Below are 26,066 nucleotides of genomic sequence, written 5' to 3'. Positions count from 1 at the left end.
CTTGGTAGAATTATTTTCCTACAAGTAAAACAGAATATGGAATTTTTTTATTTTTTTTCCTTCCATCATTTCTTAATACAAAACTCTCATATTCTGTAAGTAACAATTTGGTATGTTGTCTAAACTGGAAAACATCAATTCATAAAAAAACATTAATGATGACAGATCCAAAAATATTGGAAGGTTTAGGAGTCATGCAGAAAAAAAAATGCACGTGCACACTCTAAGTACTACAACTAGCATGGAGAATAAATATAAAAGATTGTATTATAATGGTTTTGATTACCAGTATTGATAGTGCTTAGAGTGTGCACCTTCACTTTCTTTTTTTCTGCATAGCATTATAAATTTCAACATGGTATCACCTCTTCTTATGTTTAAAATTAGGGTGTGTAGTCCAGCCACCAACCCTCCTCCCTTCTCTATTTGCATATAAAGGTTGAGTATCCCTTATCAAAAATTCAAAATCCCACATTTTTGGGTCCCCTACTGAGATAATGACATATATATATTATATATTTTGTGTATATATAGATATATTATATAGATATATAATATAATATACATATATATGTGTCATTATCTCAGTAAGGTAACCAAAAATGTGTGATTTTGAATTTTGGATAAGGGATACTCAACCTGTATAAGAATTAGGAATCATTAGATTCTCCTACAGTCCCTTGCTAGTCATCCTGATATTTTTTAATTGATAAAATATAACCACATTATTTGACAACAGGAACTATGGGGCAGATGTATTAACCTGGAGAAGGCATAAGGAAGTGATAAATCAGTGATATGTGCAAGGTGATAAAGGCACCAGCCAATCAGGTCCAATATGTAAATTAGGATCTGATTGGCTGGTGCCTTTATCACCTTGCACATATCACTGGTTTATCACGTCCTTATGCCTTCTCCAGGTTAATACATCTGCCCCTATATCCTTTCATCACTGTAGCTAGAGCACATCTCCACTCCAGATTGCTTTCAGATAATGGGCCTATTTCATATTTGTACGCAAACCCGATGATCTACTTACAAATATGTTTGGGAGTCTGCGCAGGCGCAAGTTCTGTATTACGCATGTGCAGAACAGGTCTTGCAATATCGTTGCGGCATTTACGGGGTGGCAACTTGCACTGTTCTTCAAAACGAGTGCACGTCATCCCTGTTTTGAAGGTATGAAGGGTCCAGGGTCTGCGTCATCGAACTCTGACTTCCTCGACCCGGGTGTCCGGATTCTACGGCCAGCCTGAGTAAGCTTCAGCATACACAGGCTGGCCAGTGCCCGAAACCATCAGGAATCACGGCTGATGATCGCGATGGTCATCTGAGGCTGCATCCTCGGACGCAGCACTCCGACCTCACAAATGCAAACAGAAGGCATCTATCTCCTACTGATGCCTCCTTTGCATTTTAGCTTAGACAGGCTGGCCAGTGCCTGAAACCATCAGGAAACACGGTCGATGATCGCGATGGTCATCTGAGGCTGCATCCTCGGACGCAGCACTCCGGCCTCACAAATGCAAACAGGAGGCATCTATCTCCAACTTATGCCTCCTGTAGCATTTTATTTTTAATGACATGGAATTGATCATTCGCTTCTTTGCGACTGTGCAATTCTATACAATCATAAATTAGACCCTAGGCTCCTAAATCTTGACAATTACTTTTAGTTTGGAACTGTATATAATTATAAGTTGTTCTGTTTAAAAATGTCTGCAGTCTTATGTTAATTTTCTTTAAAGACTTTTTCCTTCACTCCAATTATTGTCAATAAAAAGAGGCATGGTTTCCCTTTACTTAATGTACAGTATCTTGTGCAAATTTTAAAAGAAAAACAAATGTTGAAGTACTGTTTAAGACAATATTAGATTTAGCTTTGCACTACAATGCAAAATGTGCAGATATATTACTGTACACCAATTACACAAATTAGATATATTACAGATATATTACTGTACACGTCTAATTTGCACAATGAGGCTCATTCAGGTGCGGTTGCTCTTCTTGCTGCTGTTGATATTTTTTGCCGTATGCAATTACGACTTAAGGGTATATTCAACTGAAGTCAGATTCTCTCGAACGGAGAGGATCCAACACGTCCCTATTCAATGCCGGCCGTTTCCGGCCAGCATTTCGACAATGCAGATTCGACTTGATAACAAGTCGAATCTGCATCAGTGGCAAACTGTTGAAAAACAGCCATGTTTCCGACAAAAACACGTGGATTGGCGAGTAACTCGCTGATCCACGTGTTTTCCGACAAGTGACGTTTTTTTCTGACAGCGAAAAAATGGCACTTTCATTAAATAGGTCGAATTCATATTCGACCTAAAAACTGTCAAAAAGTTCAGTTTTTTCCAACTGTCGGAAAAACTGGCACCAATTGAATACTCCCCTATATGCTAATATGGGCAGAAGCTAATCTTAGCTTCTATCACATAATTTCCGTTCAACAGCGTATCATTTCTAATACATCAGCACCACAGTCGCAAATAGGTTCATGTCACAGAGTGTGAGTGCTTATAAAGACACGCAGGCTGAGCTGCTCTCCAAGGTCTCAGGGGGCTCTCCAGTAGCAAGTAAGATCACAACTGCTAATTTATGCACGCCCAGGAAATGCCGTCTGAACAACCATGACACGCCTGTATTTGGCCAACCACTCCCCATTACTCATTCCTCGGTGTGACTGCAATTACAATTCACACGCTGCGCGTGCACACTGCGGCTCAGACGCATGCTCAGAACATCGACTGATGTGCGTACAACAGCCGATTTGTGACTGCACCTGAATGAGTCTCAATATACTATACAGCCTTTTTGTGAGAAAACTGATTTTTTTTTTTACCAAAAATCATTTTATTCCTTTAATACTGCCACAGAAATCGATGGTGAGTGGATTGGTAAACCCTAGGTAAAAGCACGTTAGCTGTGCTTTTCAAGTATGATTGAATGCCATTTCTCAATCATGTAAAAAGATATGGAGAAGTAGTTTAGTGTTCTTTAAATGACCTGCTAGATGGTGCTTGATGATAGAGTATAATAAGCACAACCTCTTGTTTTCTTACTGCATCACATAAGCACTAATCAAAAACTTGGTTTAGGGGTATATTTGCTAAAGTGTGACCTTTGGCACTTTGTAACAGACATACATTTTTGTCATAACGCTGCTGAGTTTTATCTAAAACCATGCATTGTAACGTTGTACATTGTACATAGAAGTGGAGCTTTGCACCATTTTGTGATGCCATCATTTACAGCTTCTATCTGTGGGGGGAAGCTGGGCAAGGATGACGCGATTCCGAACAGTCGCCATGTTGCTTAGCAAAACATCGCTTGATACTTGGGGCAGATTGTATTCCAGAGTGGTCTTCAAGCTACATATGCAAACCCTTTTAGTTGTGATTATGTGATGTGATGTTCAGACTTTCCTTAGTAAATAGAACAGTTAAGAAACTGCATATCAAATTACATAAAACCTGTGGTTTGTACAAACTGCACTTTAGCACATTCCCTCTTTTGCTTAATGCAAAGAAAATCAGATTTTAAAGCATAAATATCTCTTATCTGTACATATAAATGACACATAATTTATCTTAAAAACAGTTCTAAAATATATTTGCATTTTAATCACTAGGTAACAGTGCATTATTTTAGGAATAATCACATTGTAGGGGGTATATTTACAAAAGGTTGATATATATTTATTAAAGGTCGATTTTCACAGATTTTTCACTGATTTTTTTCACTGATTTTTTAGATTCTAAAATCGATCTAAAGCGATGTTGAGTTTCAGGGGCTAAAACACATTTACTAAGAGATTTTTTTTAATATAAGTTTTTAAATGTTCATTTAATTTAAGTTAATTATTTTATATGTTTTTAAATGTTAGTGAATATATGTTAGCCCTGGAAACACAACATGGTTTTAGATCGATTTCCATTGATTTAAAATTTGACTTTTTGTAAATATACCCCTAGAATTTGAAAAGTGTCACTAGCTGCTTAGACGTATATTTCATTTGTCATCTGTCTCACATATATATCTGTATTTCCCTTTAGTGATTCTGGACCACTCCGCATTGCAAAGACCCCATCTCCACCTGAAGAGGTGCCTCAGATACCTAGCCCAGTAGCAAGTCCCAATCACACATTAGCACCAGTCTCGTCGCCTGCACCAGCACGGCCTAAATCTCCTTCGCAGGTATGTAGATTTTCAAACTGAAAAATATAACCATGCAGTTTATTTAATGGTGCCAAATAAGCTCTAGTTAATTACTTACCTGTCTTGGGCACCATCTCTATAACAGTGTTAAAATGATTGGTAACGGTTTCCTGGTTGGTTGGTTGGTTGGTTTGTTGGTTGGTTGGTTATTAATTATTCCCTGTAAGGGAAAGATGCCTAATTCACAGCCATGGCACTCAGAGATGTGCAATGCAGGAGAACTTGCTCAAATGCATCAAGGACATTTCCTATGTCAGAAATATTCCATCTAGCCTCTCTTACGTGTCTGGCTATAAAAATATATTTGGTTTGCACTACGATTAACCAGAGTTGTAGCTCCTACATTATGTATAGTCATATCCTCCCCCAAAATAACAAAGCCTTTCTTTTGTTACTTTCAAAAGACAGAACAAACTGTTTAACCAACTTTCAGTATTCTTCCTTTCTTTTCACCTCTTACTACTACTAACATATCTTACATTCCAAAAAGAATGGATATTTTTAAGCTTATTATTTAATATAAAATACCAAAGTGTTATGGAAACAAAACTTATGAATATCAAGGTGGAACAGCAAGTGTCTACTTCCTAATTCTCTCACCCATTACCTACTACTGTATATATTAAATGCATTGTAATAGGAATATAATATGTTAGGTCCTTCTTGTACTTAGAGCAGATACTGTATATCCAGGGGCGGATTGGAATGGAAAACCAGTACGGGAAAATTTATGGAAGCAGCCCTAATGAGGGTGAGGTCTGTTAGGGGGCCGGGATTCCTCCTCTTAGGCCCTGATTGTTTGCAATTGCAGCCATCCTTGTGTCTTTTGCTGCTGACCAGGGGCGGATTGGGAACTAAAAGTGGCCCAGTAAAATTTTGTAGAAGTGGCCTGACATGGGTAGCACAAAAGGTATAACATACCGTGTAGCCATGGCAGCATCACTGGATGGCAGAGTTGCTGTACTACAGAGAAGGTATAACAGAATGAATGGGGACAATACAGTTTACTGAGTGCAGTAAGCTGCCTGTCATGTGGGGGTTGGGGCCACATAACACACAAAATAGGCCCCACAAACACGTCAGCCTACTAGGAATCTTCTTGGTGAACCCTATGGCCAATCCGCCCCTGTGTATATCCCAATAATATGTTTTATGACCTGAATTATCCTGAACAGAATAACTTTTAGCTAGAGACCCTTTCACAGTGAGTCTGTTATGGCACCATTCCCTTCTAATGGCCCCCATACATCAGCAATAAATTGCTGCAATGTCCCCATCTCCTGGCGGGGAATATAAGACATGTTTAAAAATCCCAATTCCCTGATCCTGATTGTTTTCAGGGAATCAGGCTTTTAAACATGTTCATTTCCCAAATTCTCAGTGGATCGTCAATCCTCGCTGGATCGGTGATGTTGGAGGGCCAGGGCATTGCATCCGCTGAGCCGCTAATGTATGGGGGCCATAAGTCTCACTCATTCATACAATGTCCTACCCAGTTATGCTTGCAGTGAGGCAAAAGGAAATTCCACTAAATACAAAGTGACTTGTGAAAAGGAATCTTTAAGACAGAGCATTGCAAGCTCGCATCATCCGTCTGCAAAGTGCTGTAATGATGCTCCCAGGAGACTTTTCTCTTATTAATATTTTTCCCTTATTTCTGATACAGCCAAATATGGTGCATCTACTTTTTAAACTTAAAATAAATATTTCACCACCCTCTCCAGAGCTACAGGCCAGTCCCATCCCCCATTTCCAAATCATTACCCCGTAAAAGTTTTCTGACATGTAAAAATCTTGTTGAGTATCAAGCCCTAAAAATTACTGGACGATCGGACCATTAAGTGGAAGATATTAAACTTATGTTAAATATTATTATATGTGATTATATAATGTACAATTTGCACATTATGGAGCTGATTCTGAGTAGCTGTAGTTACGGGCAGCCGCGGAACCTGTTTATTACTGTCAACTTTATGCTAATGCCAGTATCCATTCAACAAATATGGGGGCTCGTTCGTGTGCAAGCGGAAACTTGTGCCAACCACTGATCTTATGCCAGTCGCCACAACCATCATTATTAGCAAGAGCAATTGCACCGACCCCATCCTAGGTGCAAGAGATACATCTGAAGCAGGCTTCTCTGCCCCATGCACCCGACTCAGAATCATACAGAGCTTTGGAACCATGACACTTCCATGACACTCCCACCAGTCAGGGCGGTTCCATGCTGTTGCTTTTCTACCATCCAGTTCCCATCTGTGAAGAGAGATTCCCTTGCTGGTAATCCATGGCAATTTGTGACAAAAATGTTTGCATGTATTGCATTATGCAGGAGTAATTATTAACATGTGACTGCTTTTTCCCTTAACAAGTTTTCTGAGTTAGATTTGGTGAGTTGCTTTATTACATTAGCTAAATGTGAACAATTTATAAGTAACTCATGTGTAAATATAGTGCTTTTATTCTTCTGCTTTATGTCAGTAGCTGCTAATCTTCTTCCTCTTTAATGATATTTTGTTTATCATCTCCTATTGGACGTAGTATAATAAATGTTCTGCATCAAACAAAAATATCATATTTTACCTTCAGGGTGTTATTTTATGTGCTGGTAATTTAGGACATGTTTATGGTTCCCATATGCTCTGTTCCTCACTTATCAATTCAATGCATTATGCTAATTAGCCTGATTTATAGTACTGCAGTCTGTTAAATTCCAGCTAGTGAATAGCACTTGTTCATGTTTCAGCACTTCCAGCAGCACAATTCAGTTTCCACTGACATTCAAATATTCTGGTATTACAGTTTTTTTTCTACATTACTGTTTAATACTCTTGTGGTGGGATGTAATGGCATCCAAGATCGCCAGAGGTGCTGGATGCTGGTCGATCTCAGACTCTTTTTTTAAAGGGGCAAAACCATGTCTCATAAGTGATAGCCCTTTTAAAAAACGTCCGAGATTGGCCGGCATCCCGCACCTTCGGCGTTCTTGGACGCTATCACAACCCGCCCAACTGTAGGTGGTTTTTTTTTATCGCTTAATGGTATCTAAGCAACATACACACTGTACTTTTCAAAGCATTTTCTAATCCCTGCTTATATGTAAATATAAACACATAAGACGGCATTCAAATGTTTTTTGCCTCCTCCCGCACCCATTCGCTCCTGCTGTTCAATTATTTCTGCCGACGGGTGCAATATCATCATTTCTGCTCGCTACCCCCTAGGGTGGCGAGCTGAAATGTGCGAAAAGTGACCTGTTTGGGTGCCCAAATGGGACTTTTTACAACCATTATGCACGATAACAGAGGGCAATTGAATACCGTCTCGTGATCTCTCGTCACTTTAGACGGGAGATCGGGCAAGATATATCAAATGAATACCACCCATAAAGTATTTTAAAAAATGATGTTTATGCCTTTAATGTACATTCATTCTACATTTCTATACATGCTACTGTGGGATAGCAATAAAAGCTCAAACTACTTTGAGGAAGTCAAAAATGTCCTTAACGTGACTCGGCATCGTGGAGCGTCCTTACGCATGACTTTTTCCGTTAAAATGCATCTTATTTGCAAAATGATGCGAATAGGACGCACAAGCTATGTCTATATTCTTTTTTTTTTAAATTGTGAAATTTTTATTGTAAATTTAAAAAGTTACACCCAGACATTAAAGAGGCATATGAATTGTAAGGCAAACATGAGTAATAATACAGGAGGGCATAAACAGTGTATAAATGACAAAATAAAGATCAGCCACCAAGCCATCGGACATGAGAAATGGAAAAATAACAGGATATATTAAAAACAATGACATACATACCCCACATCAATCACTGATAACTTAATCGCCATTCTGGTGTACACATGAGAGAACCAGATTTATAATGTGGCATAGGTGACATACCATAAATGAAAATATAAAAAACTCACATCCATCAGAATATCAAAACAAAAAGCCTCACATTCCCCCCCACCCCATATACGCTAACCTACAAACCAAACAAATACACAAAATAAAATAAAGACACCCAAAGCAAACCTCCCAAGAACCCCCCACCCTGTATAACCTAACCCCAACCTAGGCATACCTGGATCCCCATAAGAGCCCCATCCCTAACTACATTACACCTAAATGCCTAACATCCCTCCACCCCCAACCCTATAACACAGGATAAGTATACCGTATAATTGACAGGGGCCGTTAAAATAAATGGCCATAAACTAAGTGGAGCAGGTTATACCCGCAGAATGGGTGTAGTATGGTATGCCGGCCGTCGGGGCCCTGGCACACAGCACAACGGGACCAGAACCCTGACCGCTGGCACACCAACAGCTGGGCGAGCGCAAATGAGCCCCATGCGGGCTCGCCGCGCTCGCCACACTGCAGGCACGGTGGTGCGCTACGTGCGCCATTCTATCTATTCTCCCTCCAGGGGGGTCGTGGACCCCCAAGAGGGAGAAAAGGTGTCGGCATGCCGACCGCTGGGACCCCGGCGCCGGCACACCACCCCGCGCCGGGACCCCGACAGGCCGGCAACCTGAAGACCACCCCGCAAAATAGTAAAGTAGTATGCAAATATTGAGGTAGCTGAGCTTAAAGACAGAATATAAATATAAATGGCCGTGGAACTAAAGCAAGCGACCATAGACTAAATATGTCAAGCTTCTCCCACAAAATGGTAAAAAGTGCACACGTTAATTTATTTATTTATTTATTACCAGTTGTTTATATAGCGCACACATATTCCGCAGCGCTTTACAGAGAATATTTGCTCATTCACATCAGTCCCTGCTCCAGTAGAGCTTACAATCTATATTCCCTATCACATGTACATGCACACACATTCACATTAGGGTTAATTTTAGGAGCCAATTAACCTACCAGTATATTTTTGGGACTGTGGGAGGAAACCAGAGTACCCGGAGGAAACCCACGCAAGTACGGGGAGAATATACAAACTCCACACAGTTAGGGCCATGGTGGGAATCGAACCCATGACCTCAGCGCTGTGAGGCAGTAATGCTAACCATTACATCATCCGTACTGCCCCGTTCATAGATACAAGGAGCTGGAAAACAGACATAATACTGATGTAACACTAAATAAAGGGCCATACACCAATTAGAACAGGATTCTCTCGGAAAGTAAGTGTTGCACGCAAATATTTAGCTGTAATGAGCACGAGGATAGCAACAACTAAACTGTAGCTACAGGATAAGCACACGAGGGACAATTAAATAAAAGACTATAAACTAAATAGATTAGTACCCATAGAATAGTAAAGTATTATGCAAATACCAAGATAACTGAGTGTAAAGAACAGACATAATATAAAGAGAAGTGGCTGCGGCATTATAATAAATGACCACAACCTACAGTATATATGGGAAATTGCTCCTGCAAAATAGCGAAAAATGCACATAGGTTTAGATACACTGCGTCTGAAAACAGACTGATATCTATATAAGTGACAATAACACTAAATAAATGGCCTTAACCATTAGAGCAGAATTCTCCTTGAAAATAATTGGTTGTATGCAAATAATTATCTAGAATGAGCACAAGAATAGCAGTATAACACAACTGGAGCTTTGAAAGGATGTACAAACAATATGAAATTACGCAGTAGCTAACCAGAATCAGTATACAGAACAGAGCACAGTAAGGGTCTCGTCAGCCAGTGAAATGGTTCCCAGTCCCAAAGTGAGCAAAATTAGTCCGGAGGATGAGTCCACCCTGGAACAAAGTAATCGAGCCAAATGACAGTCCCACGAGAGACGGCGGAAGGATAAACTGAGCCATCAGCTGTCACACACAGCTGTGTCAAAATAAACGTGTAGGGACAAGTGGCAGCTGAAGAAAACCGGATTAGGGACAAAAACCTCCATCCACGGGTTACACCGAACCACTGTTCCAAATAAATATTAGAGTGGAAAGCCATTTCCTCTCGCGGACTGCCATCAAAGTGGAGGATGTTACGTCGCCATTCTCCCTCTTCATCGGTTAAGTGACTCAGTGTGACTGCAGATTAAATCTACACGCGGGACCATGGAGTCACCACTAAAGAAACAGAGACCACTGGAGGATCCACACGCGCCATCACTAGCCGTAGTTCACGGTAAATATGCGTAAGGTCATCCCTCAGCTCCTCCAGTCTATTAGTAATTCATTGCTCGGAAGAACCCACAGCGTAAGCACCTGCTGTAGTGTAATATGAAATGGTTTAGATAAAGTCTCACTAAGGGGTCCTGAGAGCTGCTGCACTGAATCAGGATTAAAGGACATAGAAGCAAAGCCATCCTGCTCGCCAGCTACAGAGTTGTGGTAGAATTCGCACCTGATGACAAAGCTGGAGACAGGGCACAGAAATCCACAGGATACTGCCACCAAAACCTCTGCAGAGCACACTGGCCCCAGCAACTGAGTGAGGGCAGAGCTGCAGCAGGAGCAACAGCCACACTGAGAGCAGAGTCTCCGTCAGGTTCCAGTGACAGACTTCACCAGCCAGTAAGTTAGGACTCTTGGCACCGAGGATCCCCAAATTCACACTGCAGGAGCAGAGGGGAGTACTGCACTCCTGCAGAAATTTTCAGCCACAGAACACCAGGGAAACAGGAGATAGATCAGGATATTAGCAGGAGCTCTGGCAGGAAGCTGCCTACACCATGCTGTGTCAAGCCACACCCCGGCATGTCTATATTCTATGTGCAACCTTGGCTGTATCTACATACAAAATGATTTAATAGAAAACACTGTAACGTACCATTCCGTATGCAGATACAGCCGTGGTTGAAGATACAATATAGGCAAGCCACATATCATTTGAATCAGCAGAGTCTGCTTATGCATCTTATTTGCATAGCAATGTGCATAAGATGCATTTTCGTCAAAAGAAGATGCCCGAACCTAACGTAGCTGCACTTGACCTGTCAGCTCACTCACGCCTGGCATCTCCTACTACTTGGCATATTGAGGCAAGATGTATGAGGACACAACTGTAGGTTCTGTTGGAAGCAGCAAAATTTATTTCCTTAGTGTATGAACAGCCATGTTGTCCACATTTGTAATAAAATAATGATACAGAATTGTTCCTCTGAAGCGCATATTATGGAATGCTAAAGGTAGTCTGACTTCACTGTCAGTTTCTACAGAGATTTTAATAATGCTGTTCAGTCACTATGGTATATGTATGAAGTAGTAAAAAGAGTGGAGAAGTGAGCCAGTGGAGAAGCTGCCTATGAAAACCAATAAGCTTTGAGGTAATCTCTATCAAGTGAATTCTATAAAATTATAAATAGCAGCTGATTAGTTGCCATGGACAAATTCTCAACTGACTCACTTCTCTACTCTTTTCACTGCTTCATACATCTCCCCCTGGGGAGTTGTACTGTGCCTTGAAGAGTGGTAAAGTGGAGAACAATAAAGGGGTCTTTGTATTAAGCCTTGGAGAGAGATAAGCTGAATAAACCAGCTCCAGGATCTGGTGATCCATACCCATGGGTAGTATTGGTAGAAGTTGGGTGAGTTGCAGTAGATTGGGTTTCAAACATGCTGTGATCTGACTAGGCATGGATGCCACAAGCAATGTGAGATGTCTTGTAAGGGTGAATGAGACGTGGTTGCAAGAGACGAGGCCAGGTACAGGACAAAGGTAGATCTAATTGGGTGAGGGGTGTGTAAATTTATTGAGGTTAGACATGTACGGTATGAAGGCATGATGTGGTTGAGGGCTATTTAGGTTAGGTTAAGTAATTTAAGTTAGCTTTTGGAGGACTTATGGAGCCAACGTAGGTATTTACAAAGTGGTGCAGCAGATGGATGCAGATAATTTACCGGCTGTCGGAATCCCGACGTTCAGGATACCAGCGCCGGAATTCCAACAGAAGTGGAAATGGCAGCGGTTAGAATCCTGACCCAAGCCCGGTATTCCAATTCGGGTGACGGTCCACGCCACCACCCGAGGGGGAATATAATAGTGTTGCGAGCGAAGCTCACCACAGGGTCCGCAAGGGGACCCACTGCGCTCGCTGTCGAGATTCCGTCTGTTGGGATTCTGGTGTCTGTCTCCTGAGCGCCGGGGTCCTGACTGACAGTAAATCATACCAAACCCTCAGCAGATACGGAGAAGTGATAGCATTTAAAATAGACTGAAACAGGGATACTGTAGATTGGTGAGGGGGATTTCTGTTAGCAAAAGGCTGTAGTAATCAAGATGGGATGATGAGAGTGTGTACAAAAGCATTGTAGCATCATAGGAAAGAAAGTAACATATTCTAGCAGTACGTAAGCCAGTGCAAATGTAATGTATGATTCCCTACACAGGTCTGTCTCCTGGTTCTAGTTTTATCTTTTTGCATTCAGCACTTGTTGCATTTCAGAAATGCTAATATACTATAGATAAATTTATGAACAAAATAAATAAATAAATGGCCAATTCCATACAAATGTACAGTATGTTACTGCCGTAGTATTGTCCCGTTTGGTGTAAATGTGACCACTTAGCAACCCGATGTGTTCATATAATATTGTAGTTATTTTGAAAACATTTTTTTTTGCATTTTCTGGAAAGTGTTGTTTGGTTATTCCAGTCTATAATCTCAAATTTAACTTTTCTAGAAATCTTTAAAAGAGATTAGGCAATAGGCTTGTCCTGTTTAACAAATTCATTATTATTTCAAACTATTTAGTACACAAATGTGTCCTCATACACTATCGTCGCAGTCGCACTAAACAGCCCTTCTTGGTTTGCTGGGTCCCGCTCGACTCAGCTTGCACTGAGCATCTTTTTCACATGAATGTACATCTTAGTTGCATGTAGATGAAACAAAACCTCTTACTAAGACTGCACTGATTAATTTGATATGTGACACTTGTACTCTGTTTGCGAATGAGTCTGAATCTGTATACGAAGTGCTACGATACAACAGCTTCTGCTTTTCATCACGCTAAGTTCCATTGTACTTCATCTACAGCTGTGTACAAGTCACCTCCCGGTCTCTCTGGTACAGGTTGAGTGGTGTTTTGCTACGTCTGTGGTGCGAATAAGACGCAACGCTACACCGCTCATCATGGCTTACTTATGATGGGCATCTCGCACCAATTGGGAGAATTGAGGCTAGGTGCATGAGGGCACATCTATACGTTACTTAGTTAGATCAGGCTGTCACACAAAGGTGCAGCGTTCCAGGTACAGTATATAATCTTTCAGTTTTGCTCTTGCTTTGTCATTCTGTAGAATGCTCATAGTGCACTGTGTCTAATTGAATTTAGTAGAATGTATACTCTATAAAGAGATTGGAGATGATTATGACAATTAATCAGATTTAAACATGATTTTTAGATAGTTAGCACACCTGCAGAAGTATATTACATAGTTCATCTAATTTCTTTATATTGCAGCTGAGAAAAGGCCCTCCTGTACCTCCATTACCTAAGCTCACTCCATCAAAAGAACTACAACAAGAAAACATTATTAGCTTCTTTGAAGACAACTTTGTCCCTGAGATCAATGTGACGACGCCTACACAGGTGGGTGATATACAATGCCATATATATATATATATATATACAATACTGTGCGAAAAGTTTAGAGAGGTGTGGAAAAAATGCTGCAAAGTAAGAGTGCTTTCAAAGGTAAAAGTGTAATAGTTTGTTTATATATATTAACAAAAAGCAAAGTGAATGTGAGAAGAGAAGTCGAAATTAAATCAATATTTGGTGTGACCACCTTTTGCCTTCAAAACAGCATCAATTCTTCTAGGTACACTTGCAAAAGTCAAGGTTTTTGTATGATTATCTCAGCTGTATGATTAACCAATCATACCAAACAGGTGATAATAATCATAATTGTCAAATGTAGGTTGAAACACAGTCAATAACTGAAACAGAAACAGCTGTGTAGGAGGCTTAAAACTGGGCGAGGAACAGCCAAACTCTGCTACGAAGTTGAGGTTGTGTCACAGGTCATACACCATGGCAAGACTGAGCACAGCAACAAGACACAAGGTATTCATACTGCATCAGCAAGGTCTCTCCCAGGCAAAGATTTCAAAGCAGACTGGGGTTTCAGGATGTGCTGTTCAAGGTTTTTTGAAGAAGCACAAAAAAACAGGCAACGTTAAGGACTGTAGTGGTCAGCCAAGGAAACTTAGTGCATCAGATGAAAGACACATCATGCTTATTTCCTTTAGAAATCGGAAGATGCCCAGCAGTGCCATCAGCTCAGAACTGGCAGAAACAAGTGGGACCCAGGTACAACCATCTACTGTTTGGAGATGTCTGGCCAAAGGGGGTCTTCATGGAACAATTGTGGCCAAAAAGTCAAACCTTTGACATGGAAACAAGGCCAAGCGACTCAACTATGCACGAAAACATAGGAACTGGGGTGTGGAAAAATGGCAGCAGGTGCTCTGGACTGATGATTCAAAATGTGAAAAATCTGGTTGTGACAGAAGGCAGTTTGTTTACTGAAGGGCTACATTTCAGCAAATGGAGTTGGAGATTTGGTCAGGATAAATGATGTCCTCAATGCTCAGAAATACAGGCAGGTATTTATCCATCATGCAATACCATCAGGGAGGCGTCTGATTGGCTCCAAATGTATTCTGCAGCAGCCCCAAACATTCAGCAAGTGTCATTAAGAACAATTTTTAGCGTAAAGATGAACAAGGTGTCCTTAAAGTAATGATATGGCCACTACAGAGCCCTAATCTCAACTACATCTAGTCTGTCTGGGATTATATGAAGAGACAGAAGGGTTTCGGCAACACAAACACTTTTGTGCCCATATTGTGATATTGATATTACAATGTGAATAGTATAAATATCAAAAAATGGGCTCTCCACAAGAGTGTGACTGCAAAGAAGATAAAGCAAGTGAATTGTTATACTACTTGTTAACTCATTTGATGTACAGTATATATTCTTCTTTATCATACAGCATATGTTGTTTTTGCCAATTTTAGATGGCGCCATCACCTTTTTGAAAAATTATTCTGTAAAATGTTCAGGCTACAATACTTTGCTATGAATTTCAGCAAACAAAAAGAGAAAACAGACCAAATGTAAAAATACACTCACTTTATTAAAATCCTTATATACAGTATATAAAATAAATGTCCTCACTGAAGTATTAAACAGGAATAAAGTTCTACATAATTCCGTGTTACTTTTCTCATTATCAATGCAACAGTCTGACATAAGGTCTTGTACCCGTAGGGGGTTAGTCAGAGATGAACGCAGATGGCTGCATATGCAGCCAGATCTGCATTTATCTCTGCATATGCTGATGGCCGCCCAGCACAGGGCAAGGCCGTCCAGCATGTGTGGGGCCGCCCCCTGATGCGTCCGCAATAAGATTGCGGTGGCATTGGATATAAGGTCTGCCAGGGGCCTCTCTCATGGGCTTCCCTTACTATCTGGGACCACCTGGAGGGGGCATCTATAATATAGGGCTTTCCCCTTCTCCTCAGGTGGTGTGGCATTTCAATGGGGGCCTTTTACTTATTGGGCTTTGCCCCTTGCGTAAACTGTGCCCTCGTGGCAGTGCCATGCACCCCCCTAGTGCCAGTGTACCATGAGACCTCCTTCCTCCCATCTCACGGCCCTAGCTAAAATGGCCACCCTGTCACATGGACACCGGGAACCTGAGTCCTTTATAGACTCAGGTCCCGACATCAGGGCTGCAGCTGCGGGTGGGATGTGCCGCTAGGCCGTGCCCCTTTTATGTCCCACGAGGCCATGCCCCCTATGTAGCCAGCTTCCCCCTGTACTCCTTGCCGGGATAGGGCTTAGAAACAGGGCCGGAGCGTAAGCCCAGCGATGCCGGGTATTACCGTTGCATGTATTGTAAGCATTTGGGCATGGGGCGAATTGACAAAAGATAGTCTATGCCGACTAGCGTAGTACTCACTCAGCACCAGTCCTGTTATGTACAGATTCTATGATTAACTGATGATTAAGAATATTTCCACCAATTTCACATAGAACCCTTTTCTATAGGTTTCTAAATTTGCTGAATTAATGATCAGTTTCCTCTCCCCCTCTTCTGAGGGGATGCTGTTAATATACCGGCTGTTGGGATCCCGGCGTTCAGGAGACCCACGCCAGAAACCCGACAGCTGGTCAAAAACTGCAGGCCGGAATCCCGACAAACTCAGAGTATTCCCATTCGGTTGGTGGGTCTACGCCACCAGCCGAGTGGGAATATAACCTGTGACGAGCAAAGCGAGCCACTGGTTCAGATGCACGGCGAGCACAGCAGGATTCTGGCAGATGGGATGCTGCTATCGGTATAGTGACAGCCGACATCCCGCCTGCCGGTTTATCATATGTATTCCCGTCTGAGTAATGTAAGAAATTGTACCTTCTTTATGTACATCCTTATAATCACCATTTTCCTGTTTGCATAAATGCAACATGATCATATCTTGTCAGAAATATTGCAAGTGTGCACACACAAGCATGATATACAGTACATGGGTATGTACAGCTGGGTTTAAGATGAATAATTCCATACTTATCTTTATAGAATGAAACTGCAGAAGAGAAGAAAGAAGAATCTTTGCTAGATCTGGACTTTGATCCATTCAAACCAGAAATGGTGTCAGCAGGAATAGCACAATCTCATTCACCGATGTCCCAGGTATGTACTGTATTGTTCTTTGTGCTTTACAATGTGGTATACTGTAGGTACATACAGATGTGTCCTTAGTAAGCTCTACTCTCAGCATCAAACACAAGAGTGGCGTCAGATCTCATGCTCAGGTTTGTGTATTTTGCACACTGCTGTCACTACTGTACTACACTTAGCATAGCACTTTCAGTTGCACAAAGGGCCTAATTCAGACCTGATTGCTAGCAAGCAATTTTTACTTTTGCACTGCTGCAAATAGATAGTCGCCGCCTACAGGGAAAGTGTATTTTAGCTGTGCAAGTGTGCAAACGCATGTGTAGCAGATCTGTCCAAACAGATCTTGTGCAGTCTCTGCGCAGCCCAGGACTTACTCAGCCGCTGCGATCACATCAGCCTGTCCGGGACTGGAATTGACGCCAGGAACCCTCCCTGCAAACGCTTGGACACGCCTGCGTTTTCCCAACCACTCCCTGAAAACGGTCAGTTGCACCCACAAACGCCTTCTTCCTGTTAATCTCCTTACGATCACCCATGCAAATGGATTCTTCGCACAAGCTGAGCTGCAGTCCGCTTTGTACCCGTGCGATGCGCCTGCGCATTGTGGTGCATATGCATGCGCAGTTTAGACCTGATCGCTGTATGAAAATGCAGCCTAGCAATCAAGTCTGAATTATCCCAAAAGTTCACACAAATATTTGCGTAAAAGAGGCATAATATTAGGGGAAAAGCAGCATAAAAATAGGGGGAAAGTAGCATAATATAAGGGAAAAGTAGCATAAAATTAGTGGGAAAGTTGCATCATATTAAGGTAAAAGTAGTATAAAATTAGGGGAAAAGCAACATAATATTAGGGAAAAAGCAGCATATAATTAGGTGGAAGCAGCATAATATAAAGGGAAAATTAGTATAAAATTAGGGGAAAAACAGCATCATATTAGGGATAAAGTAACAGAGCGTTGGACTAATCAACATTGCTTTTCATACAGAAGACTGACAATGTGGCAAAACGTGGAAACATCTTGTCATATATGTAATACAGTGATCTATGATATACATGATGAATAACAATGTACAGTATGACATCATAACATGATTTTCTTCATTTAGCAGCATTGTCAGCCTTCTGTATAGGCAGCATTGTTTATTATTCTTCATGCGCTTTGCTACGTTTTTGCTAATATTATGCTACTTTTCCACCAATATTTGTGTTAATTTTGCACAGTTGAAAGCACTACTGTATGCAATACTGTGATGCTAGAAAGACAGATCTTTTGCTCGATTTTAAGGTGCATACAAATGATTTGTCCAATGATCGAGGCGTTCCCGGGGCGGCTGGCATAGCGGGATGTTGTGCACTGGATCGCATCGTGTGTATAGCTGCTGATATGTCAGCCCGCAGAGTGTCTGGCGCATCGGTGGTACACATCGTACCGTGTGTACCCACCTTTAGAAAAGTTTATGAAGGACACATCTGTACAGGATATCCATCCTCCATAAACAATTCATGCTCAAGAAGTATAAGTGTGGCAGTTATATCAATCTTATACTTGTGCACTTTGGCATTTGCTTGCAAACTCATTACTGCTGTACAGAACTCCTCAGCAGTTGTTCAGCCAATTGTTCCTCAGGACTGCCTCTACCTACACTGCAAGTCCGGACTGGAGTGTGTGCACTGCCATATTTTAAATGGGTGCAGTGTGCCATTTTTTTTAATACTTACCCTCTGGAGGCTCGTGTTGGCAGCAGCAGCGCTGCATAAATCACCAGGAAAATTACACGGCTGACATTTTCCTGGCGTTTCACGCAGTAAGAATATCACTGGGAAAATGGTCACCACTCCATTTTTTCCGGAGATCTGCGCAAGTGCACTAGACTCTGGTACACTTTTTCTTTTTTTCAACTTTTTCATACTTTACCATCCACGTGGACTACGATTGGGAATAGCAACCTGTAGCATGGTGAGTGAAGCGAGCCATGCGAGGAGACACCATGCACTAATTGGGGTTCCTTGTGCTGTGATGGCAAAAACGACACCAAAAAATATATAAAAATGCTTTGTCAATCTTTTTCTGTGTTGGCCATTTTTTATGTTGACCTTTTTATGTGTTGACCTATGGTACCTGTCAACCTTTTCCAATGTCAACCTTTAAAAGGTCGACCAAATGACCTTTGTCCGCACCAACCTTTTCCCTGTCGACCATTTGGTCTCAACCTATTCCTTGTAGATCTATTGAACTAAAACCACTGAAAAGTATCTATAGCTTCATAGTGTGGACATTAACTAGCTTCACATTATAGTTGCCAAATAACATTTGCCTAAAGAACATTACTATTATCAATCAGCGCAGGATTTCTTACTGTATGTCAGGCATTCCCAACCATGGTCCTCAAGGCACACCAACAGTGCAGGTTTTAGTGATATCCAGGCTGCAGCACAGATGGTTAAATCAAAATAACTGAGCTACTAATTAAGTCATCGGTGCTGAAGCCTGGATATCACTAAAACCAGGACTGTTAGTGTGCCTTGAGGACAGAGGTTGGGAATGCCTGCTGTATGTGAACACATTTTCATTGCTATTTGTGTCCAAAATATTAAATACTAGATTAGATATTGGTAATTTATTTCACTAGATGTGTATAGTAGCTATGCTTAATGACATCTGATGTCAGATTAAAACTTTACTGGTAATTTTATTGTTACATTTGTATTTACATAAATGTATTTTAATTCAGTAGCTTGTTATCAGTGCCTTACTTTTTCTACATTTTTCCATTGGTCCACGAACGTAGATGGACCTACTGTATTGCCCTTCCCCCCAATGCAGTTTTTAGTGTAGGGCAGGTGGCGCTGATGAGGGCAAATACACAGTCACAGCCACATGCTACAGCTCCTGGCATAGGTTGAGCCTTAGCCAGCAGGCAGATACTGCAAACTTAAGATCATTTACGAGCATAATGGTTAAGGTGCAAAATAATTTTCATATATGAGGAGAAATGGGGCCCTTCTCCTTTTGGAGAGAATTTGAAGACCCGAGCTCCTTGCACAGTATTTGCACTATACTGGGTGAATTGGAGCACGCACCTCAGGGTTCGGTAACAACAAAAGAAAAACAACTGGTACCCAAACAGTGTACATATGACTGTGTGTTACACCCCCACCACCCCATCCTTCCCTCCTCCTTGGATTCATCCCTGTCCCGGCTGGCTCTGTCTCTCAGTAATCTATGAAGGCTTGGGACCATAAGCCAACCCTGATGCTAGGCACAGAGCAGATGTTATAGAAATAGCCTAGTGCTCAGGACCAGGTGTACTGTACAGTATGTGCAATATAATAAAAACAAACTTCTCCATTCTCCAGTAATTACAATAAAATGTTCATCCCTGGCATCAGTGCCAGGGATTTGCCTGTAGTAACAATAATAAAATAAAATGTAAATGGTAATATTATTAAAATGCAAATGCACAATGTAAAACAAGGCCCAAATGTAGTAAATCTTAAAAAGTGATAAGGTGGACATCAATAAAGAGAGATAAAGTACCAGCCAATCAGCTTCCTAACTGCCATGTCACAGGCTGTGTTTGACTAATGACACTTAGAGCTGGTTGGCTGGTACTTTATCTCTCTTTATCCATCTTCACTTTATCACTTTTTATGGCCTAATACATTTGGGCCATTGTCTCTATTTTTTTAACAATGATATAATATTCTCCTGACTTTTGTACAATTATTGCTGAATTATATATAATTATGTTAGGAAATGCTGAACATTTTCATAGTTGCATGAAAGTAATATTAATAAAGCACTAGTCTACAGTACATTTCATTAATTTTCATAGTATCAAATTTCAAGCACAGAATGTTCCTTGACATTAAGAAACTCTTGAAATTCCAGAGTTTGATTACAGCTCTTGGCTTTTTTTTTATTTTAAGTTCAGCACAGAGGCTGCTCTTGTCATCTCTCTTTATATATCTATATATGTTTTTTAAATTTGAGAGCTGTACAAAAAAAATCAATAGATTGGTCTTCTTCAGCTGTCCAGCTAAAAAAATATATAATTTTTGTGAAAGAGCAGGTTGAAACATAAATAGCAATACAGGTTGAGTATCCCATATCCAAATATTCCGAAATACGGAATATTCCGAATTACGGAACTTTTTTCCTGAGAGTGAGATAGTGAAACCTTTGTTTTCTGAAGCTCAATGTCCACAAACTTTGTTTAATACACAAAGTCATTAAAAATATTGTATTAAATGACCTTCAGGCTGTGTGTACAAGGTGTATATGAAACATAAATTAATTGTGTGAATGTACACACACTTTGTTTAATACACAAAGTCATTAAAAATATTGTATTAAATGACCTTCAGGCTGTGTGTACAAGGTGTATATGAAACATAAATGAATTGTGTGAATGTACACACACTTTGTTTAATGCACAAAGTTATTAAAAATATTGGCTAAAATGACCTTCAGGCTGTGTGTATAAGGTGTATATGTAACATAAATGCATTCTGTGCTTAGATTTAGGTCCCATCACCATGATATCTCATTATGGTATGCAATTATTCCAAAATACGGAAAAATCCGATATCCAAAATTCTTCCGGTCCCAAGCGTTTTGGATAAGGGATACTCAACCTGTATTTTCAAATACAAACTTTGGTAGTATAGAAAATGTTAAATATAGAGGCTTCAAATTTCCACCACATTATTACATCACTTGAATTAGATTTGAGAGTATAGTTTTCTAAAGCGTATTTATTGAATGCTCTAGGAATCACAAGTGCACATTTACAGTAACAAAATAACATCAGGAGGACACAGTCCAATCAAGGCACAATAATAGGTAACTGCTGCTAAACAATATACATTTTCCATATGAGAGAAAGAAGTGGATGAACAAAAGTGAGGAGAGATGGAAAGTTCCACACAGGCAAAGGTTAGCAGCTGTTGGATTTAGGTATCATGGGAGAACGTTATCTCAGAGTGGAAGTGGTACACTCCAATAGATCAGATGTCAAGGAGGGGCAAGTTTAACCATGAAATCCTTGGGTCCCATACTTTATGGAAGCAAGTGCTCCACATGGGATTTATGTCCTCCCTAAGCTGGCCCCTGAGGATGCTCATAATATGTTACATTTGGTATATATACCATACCTTGGTGAAGACTGAGTTGATGGTAAGGCTTTGTGGGTTTTCCCAAGAGGCAGCTATTTGGCAGGAAATGGTACTAATTTGTAGGTGTGTATAGGGAAGTCTGGGTTAGGGAGGAGGATAAATTTGTACTTCAGTTTGTGGGGATAGAGAATCTGAGAGGCCAGAGTAACAATCTACTTCCTAAAAGTTTGGCGTATTGGGCAGAACCACCATCAGACATGGAGAATTCTGGCGACAAAATTCTCCAAGAGGTTTCCAAGGCATCAGGGTAGATGCTGTGGAGCGAAATACCAATGGTAATCAGTTTGTGGGGTTATTATGAAAATGTAAATAGCTGACTTAGCAACACAATCAAAAACGTCCACCAATTCCTCTTGATCTAAATTTCCTCTTGATCAAAATTCCTCTTGATCAACTAAATTTGATTCACGTACACTCATAACTGGGGCATGCGCAGTGTAAAAAAAATACAAGATACATATGCAAAACTGACTTGAACTAAGTTTTGGTCTCATGCGTTGTATGTTCATACAAATGAAGAACAATAAATCACAACTGCATGATTATGAAGCCAATGCATGTTTGTATTGTATGCTGTGGCCGATATTCATGCAAGTGATTGATTATAGGCAGACTGCACATGTGCTACAATCTTAATGCACATGCACCAAATTGCTGCGGTGATCATGCTTGCAATGAGGATATGATGAGGATTTCATGGAATAGTGGTTGACCTAAAGTGACCGTTTGGAGGTGTTACTGGGGAGTGGTTGGAAAAATGCAGGCATGTCACGGACGTTTATGGGGAGTGTATCTGCCATCAGATGCAAGCTCCTACATCATGGTGTCTGCATCACTACTGCTATGTCTAGTCTGCGTAGCCATAGACCAACCTTTAACCTCAATGTTCCACGTTTTTGCGTATAGGCTGCAAATTGCGATTGAGTCATGATTGTTCCGGTGGGTGTCTCTTTTCATTTTTGGGCAGCAGCTTTACTTGCTAACATTAGCAGCTTTGTAGCCTAGCAAAGTGCAATTGCATTTGCATACAAACATGAATTAGGCCCTATGTTTCCAAATTGGGCTGCCCAATACTGCCTAACTTTGACTGCAGCCGTCCCCCGCAGTGCCAGATACACAAAGTAATACCCCCTGCTGTGCCAGATACACAAATAATATCCACCAGCAGTGCCAGATACACAAATAATATACCCCAGTAGTGCCAGATACACAAATTATACCCCCAGCGTTGCCAGATATACACATAATGCCCCCCAGCAGTGCCAGATATACAAATAATGTCCCCCAACAGTGCCAGATATACAAATAATGCCCCTTGCAGTGCCAGATATACAAATAATGCCCCCCAGCAGTGCCAGATATACAAATAATGTCCCCCAACAGTGCCAGATATACAAATAATGCCCCTTGCAGTGCCAGATATACAAATAATGCCCCCCAGCAGTGCCAGATACACAAATAATGCCCCCCAGCAGTGCCAGATATACAAATAATGCCACCAGCAGTGCCAGATATTACAAATAATGCCCCCCAGCAGTGCCAGATACACAAACAATGCCCCCCAACAGTGCCAGATACACAAATAATGCCCCCCAGCAGTGCCAGATACACAAATAATGCCCCCAGCAGTGCCATATACACAAATAATGCCCCCCAGCAGTTCCAGATACACAAATAATGCCTCCTGCAGTGCCAGATACATGTGATTCCCTCATAAGTAACAGAAACAACAGTAGTGCTCACAATTGTTGCCCCCGCATCCGCCGCTGTGTCTGAGGGGAGGAGATGAGGAGAGGAGAGCCCACTAGCACAGCGCGTCTCCTCCATCTGAAGTACCGGCTCTGGCCATTTGAAATATGGTGCGAACCGCCAGCCTATCAGGAGCCGGCATGCAAGCTCTGATTGGCTGACGGCCGGCACCATATTAATATGCACCCACCGCTGCTGCCGCTAGCTACTTCAGAAGCAGTGCCAAGCGCGACAGGTTGGCGACCGCTGATCTAGGGTATCCTACCGGAACATCACTTGACCTATCAATACATCCCAATAATTGGATAATACATTATATGCAGCCAGGATGCCATATGCCTCAGTTGATTTTGGTTAAAGGTTGGTGTTGAAAAACTACTAAATAGATTTCCTGCAGAGAAATGGCTGGTTTCAGTATTTTTGATTATGAATAGGGTCACTGCTCCTGAATGGATAATTTGGTCCCATCTAGGATACAGAAAATAAAATTATACATTGTTGGCCATTATTGGCCAATAACCACCACAATATCTGTATGAAGAAAACGATACGGCACTCCAAATAAAGAAACACGTATAAAAAAAAAAAACTAATGGACTTGATTCGTTTTTAGGCAGGATGTGGAGATAGAAGCATTTTGGGATTTTTGGTCAACATATTACAGTGGGACTATAGTATGCTATCTTCAATTGAAATACATACTGCAGCAGTTGTAATTAATAGAGTGTACAGTACATGCAATAGAGAAGAGATGAGCAGCCACAAGCCTGTCGCTTGCTGGATTATTTAATGGTTTGTTCCTGTGCAGCTTCATTGATTTATGACAAAGTTGAGCAGTGAAAGTTTCTTATTGAGTGACTTCAATTTGATGGACACATTTTACATGCATGTTTTGCTGTTTACATAGCACATAATGAATGGAGATATAGGGGTATTAAATAAGAGTCGGATCCATTCTGACATGCATTTGTCGGAATGGATCCGACAACCCCTATTCAAAGAGTGGTCAAATCCGACTGTCGGATTTGAGCCTAATCCGACTGTCGGATTTGGCTGGTGTCCATGCGGCTGTCAGCAGCTCCCTGTGTGTGAGAACACAGGGAGCTGCTGGAGCCGCATATCACGCCCAGTGCCACACTGCAGAGAAAGAGGTGCCTGGCTAGGGGAAGGCCGTCAAGGTACCTCTCATTCCCGCTCCCCATAGTCGCCTCACCGCTCCCACAGGCCGCCGCACCGCTCCCCGTCTCCTCTCCTCAATTCGACTTTTTTAAAAGTCGTATTGAAGTTGTCAGAAACGGGGCCAAATCCTGGCAGATTTGGCCTTGTTTCTGTCAAAGGCACGTGGATCCACGGCTATTCCGCCGATTCACGTGTTTTCCGACAAGTCAGTAATTCACGACTTATCAGAAAAATACAGCCTCTAATGAATAGGTCGGAACCCCTTCCGACCTATTTCTGACGGAAGCTGGCGTCTTTCCAACAAGATGGCAGCTTCTGACACTTATTGAATACCCCCCATAGAGATCCTTGGATGTGTTTCACAGTTCTCTAAAAGTGTTATCAAATTAGCTTTAAATTTCAAACATTCAATACAAATTCTTGAACTGTAACATAATCAAGCTTCATACAGTATGTGTGTAACATTACTTTTACTTGTGCTGTCTTCTATTGCTTTGTAATGTATTTCTATGTATTATAATTTATTACAGTTTTTTATTTTGCATATTTTAATCTCTTCTGTTTTCAGACATTACCATGGGATCTCTGGACGGTGAGACTACTACTTTTCCTTTAGTGCATTTAACTTGGGACGTTTTTTTGGGGAGGTACTGTAATAGAAGATGAGATACACTATAGGTTTAAACTGAGAAACCGCACAGTGCAAACAAACCAGCCTTCCCCTTTATATTTGAGATTGACTCAGTTTTGCTTCAACTACACTGTGAGTCGGACACAAGGTGGCTGTATATGCAGGTAGTCTTGGAGGCCTGATTTACTACATTATGCTAACCGTGAAGCTTCAAGCAGGAAGCTACTCCTGCCACTGTTTTTCCATCCACTACCGCCACTGTTGTCACAAGCCATCAGCACTTGCACCAGCCCTATACTAGGTGAAAGAGATCCATCTGAAACAGGCTTCCCTTCTTCGTACGCACAACTCAGAATAACACAGAATTCTAGCTACACTCCCACGACATATCCATGACGCTCCCACAAGACAAAACAGTTTTGTGTGTTCGTATTGTCACTGACTAGTTTCACCCTGAACTGCCT

The 26,066-nt window shown here is 41.2% G+C and overlaps 1 protein-coding gene across 1 annotated transcript in view; it reads left to right on the top strand.

The window, feature by feature from the left end:
• Positions 1–26,066, top strand: part of AMPH (amphiphysin) — a 418,422-nt gene that overhangs the window by 352,240 nt on the left and 40,116 nt on the right. The window contains exons 10-13 of the mRNA XM_063922528.1: positions 4,065–4,206; positions 13,630–13,758; positions 16,760–16,873; positions 25,540–25,563. Of these exons, the coding sequence (XP_063778598.1) occupies positions 4,065–4,206; positions 13,630–13,758; positions 16,760–16,873; positions 25,540–25,563 (409 nt within the window). The remainder of the gene's footprint in view (positions 1–4,064; positions 4,207–13,629; positions 13,759–16,759; positions 16,874–25,539; positions 25,564–26,066) is intronic.

This window comes from Pseudophryne corroboree, chromosome 5, assembly GCF_028390025.1.
Source record: "Pseudophryne corroboree isolate aPseCor3 chromosome 5, aPseCor3.hap2, whole genome shotgun sequence".
NCBI classification, from domain to species: Eukaryota; Metazoa; Chordata; class Amphibia; order Anura; family Myobatrachidae; genus Pseudophryne; species Pseudophryne corroboree.
This window is presented reverse-complemented; position numbering and strand designations above follow the sequence as displayed.